Genomic DNA, 19,031 nt, shown 5'->3' with positions numbered 1-19,031 from the left:
AGCACGGGCGCCAGATAACATCACGGTTGCTGTGGATCCCTTCATTAATACTGGAGGGGGGGGGGGGGGTTTCTTTGTGAACAGTGGGACGCATTCAGAAAATGTCACACCTCCCTCCTCATCCTCCTCCTCATCCTCCTCCATCAGCCGACCGTCTGAGCCAGAACGACCTACAGACACACAGCGACGGGGTTTTCCCTCTTCTGTCCGACAAACGCGCACAGTGAGGGGCGGACGCAGGACGCAGGACGCAGCACGCAGCACGCAGCACGCAGGACGCAGGACGCAGGACGCAGGAGGCAGGAGGCAGGAGGCAGGACGCAGGAGGCAGGAGGCAGGACGCAGGAGGCAGGAGGCAGGACGCAGGAGGCAGGACGCAGGACGCAGGAGGCAGGAGGCAGGACGCAGGAGGCAGGAGGCAGGACGCAGGAGGCAGGAGGCAGGACGCAGGAGGCAGGACGCAGGAGGCAGGACGCAGGACTGTTCAGGTGAACGCTTCATCACTGACTCCCTGTGCAGGGGTGAGACGACAGTGAAGGCATCACGTGGCCTGAGGCGTTATTACGAAGCAGACGAGCACTTTCTTAAAGGTTTCGACCAAAGTAAAGACGATAACACAACAGAGCTGACACGGGTCCTGACGAAACTTGGCAATTTTGGTAATTTCACATCCATATTTAGTCATTTGAATCTAACTATTTTCTGTCATTTTGCACCCATTTTTCATCATTTTTGGTCCATTTTCAGTAATTGTACATCTATTTTTAGTCATTTATGTCTGTTTTTAGTAATTTTCATGCATTTTTAGTCATTTTTCATGCGTTTTTAGTCATTTTTCATGCGTTTTCAGTCATTTGTGTCCATTTTTAACAATTTTGAATAATTTTTTTAGTCATTTTTATTCATTTTTAGTCAATTTGCATCTAGTTTTGGTGATTTTGTGTCCATTTTCAGTCATTAGACATCCAATTTCAGCATGTAACCAGTTTTATGCCTCAGGACCTCAGACCTGACAGTGGAGTTGAAGTCCTGTCTTTGGTCTCATGGTGAAGACTGAAGGTTGGTTTGGGGATGATAGGAAACAGGAGGAACAAACCTGCTCTTCTCCAGACACAGGGGCACAGCAGATTCAAACCCCCGGCAGAAGGGGGTGGGGGGTGGGGGAGGGGGTGCCCAGAGTGTTTTTAAAATGGTTTTGTCCAAATAAACTCTGCTTGCTATGATTCATTTCACTTCCACCCTTAAACGCTGTTTGCTCGGATGGAGCTGGATGTGAAACGCGTCGTTGGCTCCAAAGAAAATAACGTTTGTTGTTTCTGGTTCTTTTTTGCAGAAACACTGAACGACCTCTGGAGACGTGGTGAGCTGTGAACCTGAGACAGAGTTTAACACACGTACGCAGGGAGGGCTGCAGGGAGGGCAGGGGGGGCAGGGGGGGCTGCAGCCTGGACCAGAGCGAGCGTGGACCCTTCAGAGCTCGTTCTTCAGCCCGTTAACGCAGAGTTTTGCATCTGCCAGGACTCTGAGGATTACAGCGTGTTATACCTGCCGTCATGAAGCCTCTGGATTCAACACCGAGTCACAGGGGGGAGGGGGGGGGGGGTTCTCTACATCGAATCAGGAGCATTAAACTTCCTCTCGAGCCTGAATCAGAGCCGGACTCTTGGCTCTTAAAGCCTTTATTTATGAGCACAGGTGACAGCTCTGCTCTACCAGGTGAGCAACGACGAGGTGGAGCGTCCCTGACAGTCACATGAGTACGCTACTCAGGACTAGATCATGTTCAAATAATTGTTAATATATTTTTAGCCATTTGTAAACATTTTTGTTTGTTTTTTTTAACATTTTTAATCATTTTGCCTCAATTTTGGGTAATTTTGCATCCATTTTTAGTCATTTTCTTCACATTTTCGTTGTTTTTCATCAATTTTTAATCATATTGTGTCCATTTTTAATGATTTTACATTCACTTCTCATAATTTCCATCACTTTTTAGTCATTTTGCATCAATTTTTTGTCATTTGTATACATTTTCTGAACATTTGTCATTAATTTGCCTCAAATTTGGGGTAATTTTGCATCCATTATTAGTATTTTTCATCACTTTTTCATCGATTTTAACCATATTGTGTCCATTTTTAATGCTTTTGCATCCACTTTTAGTCATTTTTAATCAATTTTTTAGTAATTTTGCATTTTGTAAGTAATTGTTCATAAATTTTCATCCATTTTTAGTAATTTTTCCATCCTTTTTTAGTAATTTTGCTATTTATTTTTAGTCATTTTGCATATTTTTGAATGCATGTTTAGTCAATTTTTAGTTGTTTTTTATCCATTTCTATTCATTTGCGCCTGAACTGTTCCTGACAGTAACACATGAGTATAAGGCGGTAACGGCGGAGGTAAACCCAGATTGGGAGTGGACGTATCAGAGGTGTACGGAACATTCTCCATGTTTGGAGGAAGCCGTGACAAAGGGAAAGGAGCAGCCACACAGTCAGGATGAAACCACAGTCAGCTCTGTCAGCCTGCCGCACTGATCAGACTGATGACGTGGGCGTCTGCGTCCTCCTTTACAAACGTCTACGCTTACAAACAAGACGCTTAAACACAACCTGGAGTTTAAACTTTCAGGAGCTCAAACACAGACGTAATGTGGACGGCAGGTGGAAATTTAGAGAAAGAGAACATGAGGACCTGCACCTGCACCTGGACCTGAACCTGAACTCGTCTCAGCAGATTTTAAAACACTTGACGTACGCACGATGAGATCAACGGAGCGTTCCGCATGTTCTCATCATCATCATCATCATCATCATCATCATCGTCTCCAGAAACCTATGAAAGAGAAGTCTGGCTTTCAGGGTCTGATGACATCGGCCGCTCACGCTCCTCAGAGGAACAACAATCAAGTGCTTTCATAAAAAAGCTCCTGCGTCCAAGAACCGGCTGCTGGAATAGATCAGTCTTCATAATTCACCTCGGCATGCCGTTACTTTTCCACACACACACACACACACACACACTCAGGCTTCTCCGTGAGGCTACGTAACACAAAGCTAGCATGCTGCATCATTCCCCCGGGGGTCGCGCTGCGCTGACTGCCAGGATAAATGTGTGGTTTGGCCGCTGGGTGAGCGCGGTTAGCCGAGAGCTCTCTGTTACCAGTCTTGGCCCTCAGTGTGTGTGTGTGTGTGTGTGTGTGTGTCAGAGATCAGTGAACACGGAGAGAGTTTTCAAATGTTGCTCCTGAGGTGACGGGACCCTGCAGCTGAGAGGCCCACGCTACACGTCAGCGATGGTCAGCTGGGGTTCAGTTATGCAACACAAGCCTCGCATTTATGAGCTAACATCAAGATAAAAACCTGGTTTAGGTTCATTTACTGGAGGTTGTTTTACTTCTTTTCATTCTGGTCCAATTAATGTCTTTTTAATGTTGGACTTTAATCTGTCGCCCCGCGTTAAGCACCTTTTAAAGATGGCCGTCATTTTACACCCATTAGCATTTTGGCGAGCAGAAACCGGCAGTGACCTTATTTTGTGAACTATGGGACAAAGAATTGGTCTTTTCAGTTCAGTTGCTCACATGATAAAAGCTTTTTTTTAAAGATTAAAGGTTAAGGGCGCACTCACACTGTGCCTCCGTACCGTGCCCAAACAGGGTTCACGGCTAAAGTCTGGTTCCTTTGACCAGTGTGAGTGCAACCGTACCGCGTCTAGGAGCGGCACGCTTGCCGTCCACGGCCCGTTTGGGAGAGGTGGGCTTTTGTAAAGCACGTTTGCACGTGTACGAGCACGAGCGTGCGCACATGTACGAGCACGAGGCCTACGGCGGATCTGACGTCATTTTATGTGCGCCTGCCTCACAGTGAGAGTGTTACTGGTTCGAATCCTGGCTGTGGCCCTTCTGTGTGGAGTTTGCATGTTGTCCCCGTGTCTGCGTGGGTTTTCTCCGGGTTCTCCGGTTTCCTCCCACAGTCCAAAGACGTGCAGGTGTTCGGTTCATTGATGACTCTAAATCACCCGTAGGTGTGAATGGTTGTCTGTCTCTGTTCGTCTCTATGTGTCCTGTGATAGACTGGCGTCCTGTCCAGGGTGGACCCCGCCTCACGCCCGATGTCAGCTGTGATCGGCTCCAGCCCCCCGCGACCCCGACAGGGACAAGAGGTTGAAGATGAATGAATGAATAAGTATGTCAACATTGATGCCGTCACTCACAGGGTCAGGTGTGCGGTTAATTCACAATACACTCAGCCCACGTATCACTACCTGCATGGGTGCGTCTCTACTGATAATTATGGCGACGCGCTGCATTTTTAAGGCAGTAACGGTGACGTCATCATAGCGACTTGAAGAGGAATCGATTAGATTACTCGTTACTGGAAAAGTAACGCCGTTATGGTCTCTGTCGTGCCGTCCCACCTGAGCAGCAGCAGCTCTGCCAAAGTCCTGGGACGCCCTCCAAGACTGTGTGTGCTGCATGGGAGTGTGTTGTGTACGAGCCCATTGTTTCATGTGTGTGTGTGTGTGTGTGTGTGTGTGTGTCTGACAGGAAGAGAAAGCCCACTGCACCAGTTCTCTGAGCTCTGACTAATGTTCCTGTGAAACACTCTCAGTCTGCTGGAGTTCAGTCTTTGAGCTGCCGGCCTCTTTTGATACGAACGCTGCTTTTACGAGATCGTTCCAGTCGATCAATAAAGAATAGGATGCACTGTTGTTACGTTTACAGTCGGCCTGCCGCCCTGCAGCACACACGGGAGAGGAAAAGGGCAACACACGCCGCTGCTGCTGTTGTTTTATGTGAGGCTGCAGGCCTCAACGCATCAGGAGACGCCTCAGTCTCACTCATGACACACTTTCGCTCTGCGGAGTGGAACATTTCACCGACTGTGACGACGTCTGCGTGTGTTCTGAGGCACACCACCACACAGGACACGATGTGGAGTCGCTTTAACAGTACGTCCACTCTGAAGACCTTTGCACACCCTCTTTGTCCTGAAAATACTGCACATTTAAAGACAAGTATATTGTGTCATTCAGGTTTGAATTTATGCGTTTTTAGGATCTGTCAAGAGCTCGTTTTGCTAATTCTGCAACAAGCCTGACATTAAAACACAACGGACTCAGTGTTCAAGGGTTCTGTGCCTCTTGTCCCTGTCGAGGTCGTGGGTGCTGGAGCCGATCCCAGCTGACATCGGGCGTGAGGCGGGGTCCACCCTGGACAGGACGCCAGTCTATCACAGGACACATAGAGACGAACAGAGACAGACAACCATTCACACCTACGGGTGATTTAGAGTCATCAATGAACCCAACACCTGCACGTCTTTGGACTGTGGGAGGAAACCGGAGAACCCGGAGAAAACCCACGCACACACGGGGAGAACATGCACCACACAGAAGGGCCCCAGACGGGATTCGAACCAGGTACCCCTCTCGTTGTGAGGCGACAGTGCTAACCACCACCACATTTTTCCAAACTTATCCAGACGTGGAAATGACTCAAATTAAAGTCCATACTGCGTAGGAAGCCTGGCTTTGAGAAACCAGGAAGTGTGTGGATGTTGTTGTTTTCACGTCAGCTTTAGCTCAGAGGAGACAGTGAAGCCTGCACACACACACACACACACACACACACACACACACACATCTTTATTTTTCTTTATCCGTTTACGTGACTCATCCCTGCAGCTGCACCTGCCATGCATCTCACAGCGCAGCGCGTCAGGAACAGGCCCGAGCTGCACAGAGTCCCTCTCCACGCTGCGCCTGTTTCCTTCCCTGAGGATTAAAGTGATATCTGAACTTGAATGCTTTAATCTCGGGCGTGTCCCTCTGCTGTGTGTGTGTGTGTGTGTGTGTTAATTACACACTGCAGCTCGGTCACATCTGCAGACCCAGATTGCTTCTGGTGAAAGTAACTAAAACAATCATGTGTGGGGCCGCCGGAGGGGAGAGTTTGCAGACGCGAGGAGGTTTATGTTGAAAGCTCTGAGGTGAAAGTGGAGAAAAAGGAGGTTGAGTTGAGCCACAAGCTTCTCAAGTGTTTTGTTTTTCACTTCCTTCGTGCAGGGACCGCGTGCACCAGACCTGCTGCTACTAAACAATCCACAACCTGAGAGTCCGCAGAGGATAAACGAAAAGCACGAGCAGTTTAAATCTCAGGCTGTTTGAGACCTTTCTGCCGTCGTGTGCGTGGGACCAGTAGGAGACATGAGCTCATATATGAGATTTGAGAGGGCTTTTATTTTGAAATTCAGCTTCAGCTGTGTGTTTGTGCTCCAATAGTTTGCTGCAGAGCCGGAGGAAGCAGGATGTTTTGTTGGAAGCTCCTTTACTGGCCACAGCCCAAAGGTTAATAAACCCCCCAATCAGGGCAGAGGGAGGGAGGGACGGAGGGAGGGAGGGAGGCCGCGGGGACTTCAGCAAACACGACACACACATGCAGACGGCCCACACGTGTTGTTTGATTTAAGTGCATCGAACTGTCACGCCCCCTCAAACAAGTCGTGAAGCGTGTATGGACAGAGTCAGTGTGTAAACTGTGAGATCACAGTGAGGCAGGGGCAGAGCCGCGGAGACGCCGTAAGGGCTCGGCCTCGCTCTCCCAGCGTCACGAAGAGGACAACGTCTTCCACGACAACGACTATCCAAATGCTCCACGCTGCAGATTTAAGAAGCGTTTCTTTTTGCTTAATGTCACATTTTTTTACAGCTCCAGGGCTTCAGTTGATGCACGACCACGATGATCTCACGCTCAAAACAAACGCGTGACGTGACTCGTGAGAGACTGGTTTTCACAGGACGACTACGAAGGGGATCAGGACACCAGAGAGTCCGTAGCTTCAACAGTCTTATGGTTATGGACGGTGGTTTTAGCAGAATTAAAGCTTGATTGTGGGACATTTGTGGGAGTCATTAGTTGTTTTTCCATTGCAGTAAGACGTCGATCTGCGTCCTTTTCTGCGTCCTTGAGTTCAGACGGAGCGAGCTACATATCCGGCCTGATTCAGCTCCATGAGCTCCATAAACAGAGTGGATGCGGCTCGGCGGCACAGCCGTGACTCGGGCGGAGGTGTCGATGACAAGTGTTTTAAAAAAAGCAGGAAACAGCCAATCACAGGAAGGAGAGACGGCTAAATATCGACCAAGCAACGAGCGACTGGAACGCCTGTGAGACGCCGACCATCAGGGCAGAGAGAGTCCTGAATTATGAGCTCACGGTGCGGACTTCTTCACACCCAGATGTTGAACGTCACTGTGCGCCCGACCCTGCGCTTCATGTCATGTCACGTTTACGTCTATCCAAAAAAGATGTCTTGTGGGAAAAGAGGAATATTACGCATCGGTTTCACACAGACAGGACGTCAAATTACAGCTTTTGCCGGGAAAAGATATTCACAGTGTTTGTCACATTCACCCGTTCACACTGATAACAGTGGACATCTACAGACCATCTAATCTAAACATTCACACCACATTTACACACCCATGCGCAGCACCAGGAGCAATTCGGGGTTCAGTGTCTCGCCCAAGGACACTTCGACATGCGGAAACTGGGGATCAAACCGCCGGTCTCTCAGAAGGAGGACGACCCACCCCACCACTGAGCCACAGTCGGCAAGAAGAGTAGGTGGCGGAGAAAGAGGGAAGGTGGAGGACAAGGCAGACGTAGTAAAGGTCATGTCAGTGAACAGCAGAGTAATGTGGCGTTCAGCGCAGTGTGAAATCAGTTACGCACGCAGACACGCAGACACACACGCAGACACACACACACACACACACACACACACACACACACACACACACACACACACACACACACACACACACACACACACACACACACACACACACACACACACACACACACACACACACACACACACACACACACACACACACACACACACACACACACACACACACACACACACACACACACACACACACAAAGGCATAATGCGGCGCTAAGCGGAGGCAGAGTGATGGATCTTCTTCATTAAGGCTGTTGTGTTAAAGCTTGAAAAAAAAACAAAGAGGCTCTGGAATGAATCTCGCCTTCTCAGGATTTAACAGACCGACCCTCACGTGTCAAACTCTCGCCACAGCAAAGACGCCGTTGACGGCTGCACGGTAACAAACGTCATTCAGGGGCTTTGATGTGTAGAGCCCTTCTAGGTTATAATTCTGGGTGATGAGGGCTTCATAATTAATGTTATGCATTCATTGGCATGTGTGCCTCCCATTACCGCCCCGTCTGACGCCCTAAAATGGCACATTAGCCATTTGGGCTCCCATCAATCAGTCTCCTGGCCCGTGCAGCGCGGGGACGACGATCAGCCGGGAGGAGTCCCCGAGGTCGTTGTGGAATCGGCGGCTGCACTCTGGTCGCACAGAGCTGGTTAAAGGATGCGAGGAGGGAGTCGCTCTCCCGTATCGTTGGACGGGAGGAAGCAGGTTTAATGGTTAACCGAACAGACGCCTAATGAGGAGGAACGAGCTGCAAAAGAGCCACGGCTACTGTACCGCTGCAAAGAGCCACGGCTACTGTACCGCTGCAAAGAGCCACGGCTACTGTACCGCTGCAAAGAGCCACGGCTACTGTACCGCTGCAAAGAGCCACGGCTACTGTACCGCTGTAAAGAGCCACAGCTACTGTACCGCTGCAAAGAGCCACAGCTACTGTACCGCTGCAAAGAGCCACGGCTACTGTACCGCTGCAAAGAGTCACGGCTACTGTACCGCTGCAAAGAGCCACGGCTACTGTGCCGCTGCAAAGAGCCACGGCTACTGTGCCGCTGCAAAGAGCCACGGCTACTGTACCGCTGCAAAGAGCCACGGCTACTGTGCCGCTGAACAAAGCCAGACTGGTCCCGTCTGACCCGAGCCGTCCCCTTAGCACCTGAGTTTAAACTGCTTTCATCCAGACGCATGTTTAATGTGCCCAGATGCAGGACTGACGGGTTTAAAGTGCCCAGATGCAGGACTGACGGGTTTAATGTGCCCAGATGCAGGACTGACGGGTTTAATGTGCCCAGATGCAGGACTGACGGGTTTAATGTGCCCAGATGCAGGACTGTCAGGTTTAATGTGCCCAGATGCAGGACTGACAGGTTTAAGAAATCTTGGGTCTCATCTCATCTTCAGCCTCTTATCCGGGATCAGGTCTCAGGGGCAGCAGCTCCAGCAGGGGACCCCAAACTTCCCTTTCCCGGGCCACATTAACCAGCTCTAACTGGGGGATCCTGAGGCGTTCCCAGGCCAGTGTGGAGATCTAATCTCTCCACCTGGTCCTGGGTCTTCCCCAGACCGGACAGAAATGAAATGTAAACGTTGTATGGAGCTTAGATGTGCGTCCGTCCACTCTGAGGCAGTTGCATCTTGATAAAAAGCCTTTTAACACATTTAATGAAGGTCAAGAGACGGCCCCGTACAGCGTATGTCGGGCTTAAACCACAGTCTGTTGATCGTGACAGCAGGCGTTAATTATTCTGGTGATCAGACGGAGAGGATGTGATGCGTACAGCAGAACGACCAGACTTCACTGGGCCTCCATTCCCCGTTACCTAAAACCTCTCTAAGCCCCGACTGGAATCCAACGAATGCACCGAGGGAACGCTGATCACATAAACTGCAGAGCCAAAGAAATGTGAGAGCCGATGTCGAAAATATGAAGTGTTTAGATAACTGTGTTCAGACGGTCTGCTCAGAGTGTTACAGTCCTGCAGCTGCTCTGTGACGGGAACATCCACTGCACCAACGTTTCACTTTCTGTCTCATGTGTTTTCCTCCATTTGTTAGTGCGCACTCCCACTGTTCCTCCGTCCCGTGCCCCGTGCTTTAGGGTCCTTGTCCCCCCCTCCAGGCCCGTTTGTACTCACACTACCTGGGCCTCGGAGAATGCTTGATGCTGCCTATACGTCATCACGCCGTAACACGTCACACGCATTGATGACGTCATGGCGATGCGTGGCTTTGTTTCCAGATCTTTCCGTAGACCTCGGAGTTTTTGTGCATCTTGTCGACTGTTTTTGAATCTTTTCATTGACCAAATCTGCAGTAAACACTCCACCTCCGCATCACACCAACGTGAACCTTTCACCACCATTGTTTGAAATGTCCGCGCATGGTCCCTCCTTCTTTTTTCTACGTCCCAACAGGCGCACAGGAAATGACCTCAGAACCGCCGTAGGCCTCGTGCTCGTACACGTGCGCACGCTTGTGCTCGTACACGTGCAAACGTGCTTTACTAAAGCCCACCTCTCCCAAACGGGCCGTGGACGGCCAGCTGGCCGCAGCTAGGTGCGGAGCGGTTGCACTCACACTGGTCAAAGGAACCAGACTTTACCCGTAAAACCTGTTTTGGCACGGTACAGATGGACAGTGTGAGTGCGCCCTTAGTCACACTGAGGCAGAAAAGACCCACGATACGCTCATCATCATAACGCCTTCATTTCAAAATAAAAGAAATCTCTTGACTCTACACTTCTTTACCGCAAAGTTTGACACAAAAGTAGCCTTTGTGGACGAAGGCTTCCAGGAAGTGCACCGGGCCTTTAAAGCCACTCTGACATAGTGGCCAAACGGTAGTATTACAACTTCAATGTCGGTCGACATTATGCCATGGCGCCCATTGACTTACATGGACAAAGAGATGTCTGTAAGGCCTCATTTCTGCTCCCATTCGGTGCGTGAATAGATACAGACATTATAGAGAATGCAGCTTTAAGTGGAGTCTCCCCCTGCTGGACATTCGAGAGAATGCAGCTTTAAGTGGAGTCTCCTCCTGCTGGACATTAGAGAGAATGCAGCTTTCAGTGGAGTCTCCTCCTGCTGGACATTAGAGAGAATGCAGCTTTAAGTGGAGTCTCGCCCTGCTGCACATTAGAGAGAATGCAGCTTTAAGTGGAGTCTCCTCCTGCTGGACATTAGAGAGAATGCAGCTTTAAGTGGAGTCTCCTCCTACTGGACATTAGAGAGAATGCAGCTTTAAGTGGAGTCTCTTCCTGCTGGACATTAGAGAGAATGCAGCTTTAAGTGGAGTCTCCTCCTGCTGGACATTAGAGAGAATGCAGCTTTAAGTGGAGTCTCCTCCTGCTGGACATTAGAGAGAATGCAGCTTTAAGTGGAGTCTCCTCCTGCTGGACATTAGAGAGAATGCAGCTTTAAGTGGAGTCTCCCCCTGCTGGACATTAGAGAGAATGCAGCTTTAAGTGGAGTCTCCTCCTGCTGGACATTAGAGAGAATGCAGCTTTAAGTGGAATCTCCTCCTGCTGGACATTAGAGAGAATGCAACTTTAAGTAGAGTCTCCTCCTGCTGGACATTAGAGAGAATGCAGCTTTAAGTGGAGTCTCCTCCTGCTGGACATTAGAGAGAATGCAGCTTTAAGTGGAGTCTCCTCCTGCTGGACATTAGAGAGAATGCAGATTTAAGTGGAATCTCCCCCTGCTGGACATTAGAGAGAATGCAGCTTTAAGTGGAGTCTCCTCCTGCTGGACATTAGAGAGAATGCAGCTTTAAGTGGAGTCTCCTCCTGCTGGACATTAGAGAGAATGCAGCTTTAAGTGGAGTCTCCTCCTGCTGGACATTAGAGAGAATGCAGCTTTAAGTGGAGTCTCCTCCTGCTGGACATTAGAGAGAATGCAGCTTTAAGTGGAGCCTCCTCCTGCTGGACATTAGAGAGAATGCAGCTTTAAGTGGAGTCTCCTCCTGCTGGACATTAGAGAGAATGCAGCTTTAAGTGGAGTCTCCCCCTGCTGGACATTAGAGAGAATGCAGCTTTAAGTGGAGTCTCCTCCTGCTGGACATTAGAGAGAATGCAGCTTTAAGTGGAGCCTCCCTCGTCTTAACTCTCTCCTGAACTTCATTAATCCGCCGCAGGGTTCAGTGAACTTCCTGTCAGCCCTAATTAGCTTGATCCAGTTGGTGGGCTTCACCTGTGAACATCTCTCTCCTGAGTGTAAAGGATGATCTCCTTATCAACACACTCAGCTCAAGGGAGAACGCACTGGATGCTTTTTTTTGTTGGGGGGGGGGGGGTTGAGCCTCCTCCTCCTCGGCCTGATACTCACTCACATAATTACTCATTCACCTTTAGAAGCAACATTTAGGCTTTGAGGCAAGACTGCACCTGCCGGCACGTGTCACCTACAGGCAGATTAAGTCTCGCAGAGCGGTGAGTGTTACAGCTTTTGCTTTAATATGTAGAATATAAACAGGGAAAGACTGGAGGTGCAGGTCTGAACCCGCTGGTGCTGCAGCACTGACGCAATGCACTCAGTGTACCAAATGGAGTACCTCAGCTTTCTGAGGCGGTTTAACTTCAGTTCTCCAGTCAGGCAACGTCTGAACCAAGCAACAAGCGATCCAGATAAGTGTGTGAGTTTGCTACGCTAATAAATAAGCAAGGAAAGACATATTCTTACACTAGTTTTCCTTATTAAACAGAGAAATACAACCATACACCTTCTGAATTTGAGTCTTTCCAGAGCTAAAGACGTTTATTACCTGGTAAACTCTTCAAATCACACTTCGTTCAAACTGGACAGAAACTACGTACAACTCACCAAACATGTCTTTGTAAGTTTTTCCATCATTCCTACAACCACCCCCTCTGGTTTGATCCAAATAAATCCTGACTTCACCGAGTAAAACATGACAAGCAGCTGCAAAGCTTCCAGACTCCATTGGAAAAACAACATTTAGCTCAAAGATCATAGAAAAATACTCTTCCATTCAAACTGAACAGTAATAAATCCATCTAAGAGCGTGATCACACTGTCCTTTTGGCCGCGGCCAAAACCAGTTTTTCAGCTAAAGCCTAGTACCTTTAAGCCATGTGAGTGCACCCGCTCCGCGCTCAACTGCGGCCAGCGGACCGTCCACGGCCCGCTGGAAAGAGGTGGGCTTTAGCGGAGCCGTTTGCACATGTACGAGCACGAGCGTGCGCACGTGTACGAGCACGAGCACGAGCCCTACGGCAGTAGCGTTATGTCCGCCTGTTCGGACATGTAAATAGAAGGAGGGACCATGCGCGGAGATTTAACAACAACAACAATGGCGGTGAAAGGTTCACGTTGGTGTGATGCGGAGGTGGAGTGTTTACTGCAGATTTGGCCGATGAAAAGATTCAAAAACAGTCGACAAGACGCACAAAAACTCTGAGGTCTACGGAAAGATCTGGAAACAAAGCCACACACACGATCAATGCGTGTGACGTGTTACGGCGTGATGACATATGGACAGCAAGAAGCATTGGCCGAGGCCCAGGTAGTGTGAGTACAAACGGGGCTGGGGCGCGGGGGGGAGAGGGAGGGGGGACAAGTACCCTAAAGTCCGGGTCTCGGTCCGGGAGGACAGTGTGAGCAGGCCCTTAGTCAGTCTTTCCCCTGTTCCAACAACTACCAACCCTGTTTTGGTTCAAACAAATCTTAAAAATTAAAATTTGGATATATGATCGCTTACTTCAGGTAGGGACTGAGTCCTGACCCCAAGTGAAGGAGTTCAAGTACCTCTGGATCGTGTTCACGAGTGAGGGGATGATGGAGCGTGAGAGAAACACAGCCGACCCAACACCTGATGCATATTCTCAATCACAACACTCACAGTTCCCCTTTAAGGATTGATTTTTCACAACCACAACTTCAGGACATTGTTTCCTCACAAAAACGTGATTTTATCCTCGTTCCCAGTCTGTTAATGATCCGTCCTGCTGTGGAGAACAGGCGCTCCTCTGGCACAACGCTCACTTTTTGTCCCAGTGCCTGTTGGATTTCCACCTATGCAGTGTGTTTTTCTGAGGACCAATGCACGGAGACAACCTTCCAGCTCGTTCACATCCATATTTTCAAACTAGTCCTTCTGAAGAGGGGGTACAGAGCCTAAACGCTGCGGCCCCGAGCGTCACTGCTTTCCCCCTCCATGCTGTCTGGGCCTGGGCACAGTAACCCTGCCCTGGTTCGAAACCCCTTCTGTGTGGAGTTTGCATGTTGTCCCCGTGTCTGCGTGGGTTTTCTCCGGGTTCTCCGGTTTCCTCCCACAGTCCAAAGACGTGCAGGTGTTCGGTTCATTGATGACTCTAAATCACCCGTAGGTGTGAATGGTTGTCCGTCTCTGTTCGTCTCTATGTGTCCTGTGATAGACTGGCGTCCTGTCCAGGGTGGACCCCGCCTCTAATATATCTAGATAACAGTGTCACATCTTTCCTTTGTCACACATTTGCTGTTATGAAGCACTTTGTGACTATGTTTAAGAGCGTACTCACACTGTCCTCCCGGACCACGACCCGGACTTTAGGGTCCTTGTCCCCCCCTCCCTCTCCCCCCGCGCCCCAGCACCGTTTGTACTCACACTACCTGGGCCTCGGCCAATGCTTCTTGCTGTCCATACGCCATCAAGCCGTAACACGTCACACGCATTGATCGCGTGTGTGTGGCTTTGTTTACAAATCTTTCCATAGACCTCGGAGTTTTTGTGCGTCTTGTCGACTGTTTTTGAATATTTTCATCCAACCAAATCTGCAGTAAACACTCCACCTCCGCATCACACCAACGTGAACCTTTCACCGCCATTGTTGTTGTTGTTGTTAAATGTCCGCGCATGGTCCGTCCTTCTATTTACATGTCCGAACAGGCGGACATAACGCTACTGCCGTAGGGTTCATGCTCGTACACGTGCGCACGCTCGTGCTCGTACATGTGCAAACGGCTCCGCTAAAGCCCACCTATTTCAAGCGGGCCGTGGACGGTCCGCTGGCCCCAGTTGAGCGCGGAGCGGGTGCGCTCACACTACTTAAAGGTACTAGACTTTAGCTGAAAAACCGGTTTTGGCCGCGGCCAAAAGGACAGTGTGATCACGCTCTAACAAGGTGTTATACAAATAAAGTTTATTATTAATATTATTATTTCCCTGGATAACTGATTTCTAAATAAAGCCTCAAACATTAGCTGCGTAAACACGTGACGTTGGAAACAAAGGGTCCCTGAACAGAAACAGCTGACCGGTTCTTTGATTACACAGGATGTGTGTGTGTGTGTGTGTGTGTGTGTGTGTGTGTGTGTGTGTGTGTGTGTGTGTGTGTGTGTGTGTGTGTGTGTGTGTGTGTGTGTGTGTGTGTGTGTGTGTGTGTGTGTGTGTGTGTGTCTTTAGGCTCTATGCCTGGTAACATATTAACACACTCATGTTAGGAAATGACAATGACATCACTCACTTCCCCACGCTGTGACTGTAACCGCTCTGAAACCTGCAGAGACGCACGAGGACGGCCACTGATCACAGCTGCTGTTTGTGTCTGTACAAGTGTGTGTGTGTGTGTGTGTGTGTGTGTGTGTGTGTGTGTGTGTGTGTGTGTGTGTGTGTGTGTGTGTGTGTGTGTGTGTGTGTGTGTGTGTGTGTGTGTGTGTGTGTGTGTTAGACGAGTCAGACTTGACAGTGTGTCTGCCTCCAGGTCAGGGAATGGTAAATATGTAACTGCAATTAAAGTGAAGTTAAACAGCAGATGTTTGTTCTGTTGTCACACACGCAGCCGAGGTGACGAGGTGACGGCGTCCGCTCCACGATAGCTGCTACGTTAAACGCGCTTGTTTTAAATCAATATCGTGTTTAAGTCATTTTCTGTTTCCAGCTTCTAAACCTGGAAGATTTGCTGCTTTTCTGTTTTCCATCCTGGGCTCAGAGACGCGTGAAGACGTCTCCTTGGACTTAATCCAAAACCGATATGAGCGTTGACCCAGGCCAAAGGCTAACCTTCCCACCAGTGACCGACCTGCGCCCAGACCTGGTCCTCTGGTCCAGATCCTGTCAACGTGTCTCCATCATTGAGTTGACAGTACCGTGGGAGGACGCCATCGATGAAGCAAACGAAAGGAAGAGCCTGTGGTATGCCAGAGGATCGGGGCTGGAGCGTGAAGGTGCGACCAACGGAGGTCGGCTGTAGGGGATTTATAGCCAGTTCCACCACAAGGCTTAGCACTCAGCACTGTTGCCTCACAGCGAGAGGGTTCCTGGTTCGAATCCCAGCCCTTCTGTGTGGAGTTTGCATGTTGTCCCCGTGTCTGCGTGGGTTTTCTCCGGGTTCTCCGGTTTCCTCCCACAGTCCAAAGACGTGCAGGTGTTCGGTTCATTGATGACTCTAAATCACCCGTAGGTGTGAATGGTTGTCTGTCTCTGTTCGTCTCTATGTGTCCTGTGATAGACTGGCGTCCTGTCCAGGGTGGACCCCGCCTCAGGCCCGATGTCAGCTGGGATCGGCTCCACCGACCCCGTGACCCCGACAAGGACAAGAGGCTGAAGATGAATAAAATGAGACGGACAAATCGACGTATAAACACCACGCAAAATGCTCAAAACCTCCTCTGTGGAAGCTCCCGGTGGTGTCACCAGGGCCACAATCACACACACACGCACACACACATTTTGGTTTCACAATTAATAACAAACACAGTTGGACAATTTCCCAGAGAAATCCAACAAAGCAGTCAGAGTCTGGACGTATCCCAGTGGCGTAACAGAGGCATGATTCATTACCCAGCATTCCTCAGTGTAAGCAAAAGGTAGATAAGACGCCCTGGATGAAAACGCCCTGTCTGGTCCTCACAGTTCGTACCGACTCAAACAAAAACACATAAAACAGCAGCAGAAACATCTGTCCGACGGCACGGAGCAGCACCCTCCCTCCAGCTCACCACCCTCCCTCCAGCTCCACACCCTCCCTCCAGCTCACCACCCTCCCTCCAGCTCCACACCCTCCCTCCAGCTCAACACCCTCCCTCCAGCTCAACACCCTCCCTGCCCTGACTCCAACCTGGCTGCGAAATCTCATTCTCCACCACGCTGAGTTGATTCGAGGACAAAGTGCCGAAACAGAGAGAGAGGCTCTGAGACAGTTGATAATTAGGCCACATTTTAACCTCCTTAGTCACAGAGTATCCCAACAGGCCGGGTGGTGCGGTACTATCGCATGACTGAATCATATCAACAACATGACTTCATGCAGAAAGTGTGAAATCATGAGCTACGGTGATGACTTCAGACTTCACAAAAAGATGCAAAACCAGCACAAAAAGATGCAAAATGACTAAAAATAGATGCAAAACCACCACAAAATGATGCTAAATGACCAGAAATTGATGCAAGACCATCACAAAAAGATGCAAAATGACTGAAAATAGATGCAAAACCAGCACAAAAAGATGCAAAATGACTAAAAATAGATGCAAAACCACCACAAAAAGATGCAAAATGACTAAAAATAGATGCAAAACCACCACAAAAAGATGCAAAATGACTAAAAATAGATATAAACCACCACAAAAAGATGCTAAATGACTAAAAATAGATGCAGAACCACCACAAAAAGATGCAAAATGACTTAAAATAGATGCAAAACCACCACAAAAAGATGCAAAATGATTAAAAATAGATGAAAAACCAGCACAAAAAGATGCAAAATGACTAAAAATAGATGCAAAACCAGCACAAAAAGATGCAAAATGACTAAAAATAGATGCAAAACCAGCACAAAAAGATGCAAAATGACTCAAAATAGATGCAAAACCACCACAAAAAGATGCAAAATTACTAAAAATAGATGCAAAACCACCACACAGACATACAAAACAACTAAAAATGGACATAAAATGACAACAAAGAGAAACAAAATGCCTACAAAACGACTCTTGGGTGTCTTGTTACTGCGTAGACAGAGTGGGGGGCCTCTTACAGGTCTGTGCCCAGGGGCCCCTTAGCTCAGAGCACGCCCCTGCACAATAACGTGTCTGCACTGCAGCAGTAACAACAAACACATGATGCAAACACCACCTGGATGGTGCTTTAAGCAGATGAGCTCAAACAGACATGAATGCAAATATGTCCCGCTGCTGCTCGTGCACGCAGCTCATGTCCGACTCCGTGGTGCGTTCACGGACCTGAGACACAACTCACCGCGTCCTTCTCTGCCGCCCGGCTCTCCTGCTGCTCCATGTTACAGAGTTTCCTCTTGTGTTTGTTCTCTGTCCTCTTCATCCTGTAACACACACACACACACGCGTAAATAAGGTGTGTGTGTGTGTGTGTGTGTGTGTGTGTGTGTGTGTGTGTGTGTGTGTGTGTGTGTGTGTGTGTGTGTGTGTGTGTGTGTGTGTGTGTGTCCCCTTCACTGACACCTCGCTGCCAAAAATGAAACGCATCTTCTTTTTCTTGGTGCAGTTTGTTGCACGCACACACACACGCACACAGACAGGCAGAGACACACACACACACAGACACACACACACAGACACAGACACACTTTTTGGTGCATTAAACATCTGGAAAATTCGTTTTGACGAGCTGTCAATCATCCTCCGCAGCACCAGCAGTGTTTAAAACACACACACACAAACACACACACACACACACACACACACACACACACACACACACACACACACACACACACACACACACACACACACACACACACACACACACACACACACACACACACACACACACACACACACACACACACACACACACACACACACACACACACACACACACACACAGTTAGTTAGGTGTTAGCTGCTGATGCTAAGCTACCTTCCTGCTAGCCGCTGCTGCTAACGTCTTACCTGCACAGCAGCACCGTGGCTCCCGTGACAGGTCCTCCTGACGGTCGGTCCCGGTCGGTTCCCCGCTGAACACCGGCGGTTGAGTCCGTCTCGGCGGGTTTATCCGACACTTAACGTCCTCTTCACGGGTCCTCCCATCACCGGGGAGACAGAGAAGCTCCGTGTGAACACACCGGGTCGAGCTGTGTGTGTTTGACTGCAGCCGCACGGCACGGCTCGGCTCGGCTCGGCTCGCTTCCTGACTCTCTGACTCCGGTCACCGCGGTGTCAAGCTAGCGACGGTGACGCAACGTCCGGTGGGATGTTACCAAAATAAAAGCATCGTCAGAATCACAATTAGCTGCAGGAAACTGAAACAGTAGAAGAAGAATTACTTTATTTATCCCGAAATTGAATTTTTTCACTCTTATTATTAA

General features: G+C 49.2%; 1 protein-coding gene across 1 annotated transcript in view; it reads right to left on the bottom strand.

Moving 5' to 3' along the window:
• The window catches only part of mast2 (microtubule associated serine/threonine kinase 2), a 209,727-nt gene extending 190,890 nt beyond the window's left edge, over positions 1-18,837 (bottom strand). The window contains 2 exon segments of the mRNA XM_083940408.1: positions 17,945-18,026; positions 18,616-18,837. Coding sequence (XP_083796534.1) covers positions 17,945-18,025 — 81 coding nt within the window. The 5' untranslated portion in view covers position 18,026; positions 18,616-18,837.
• Between the last annotated feature and the right edge of the window lie 194 nt (positions 18,838-19,031).

Source organism: Echiichthys vipera (genome assembly GCF_963691815.1).
Source record: "Echiichthys vipera genome assembly, chromosome: 3".
NCBI lineage: Eukaryota > Metazoa > Chordata > Actinopteri > Perciformes > Trachinidae > Echiichthys > Echiichthys vipera.
This window is presented reverse-complemented; position numbering and strand designations above follow the sequence as displayed.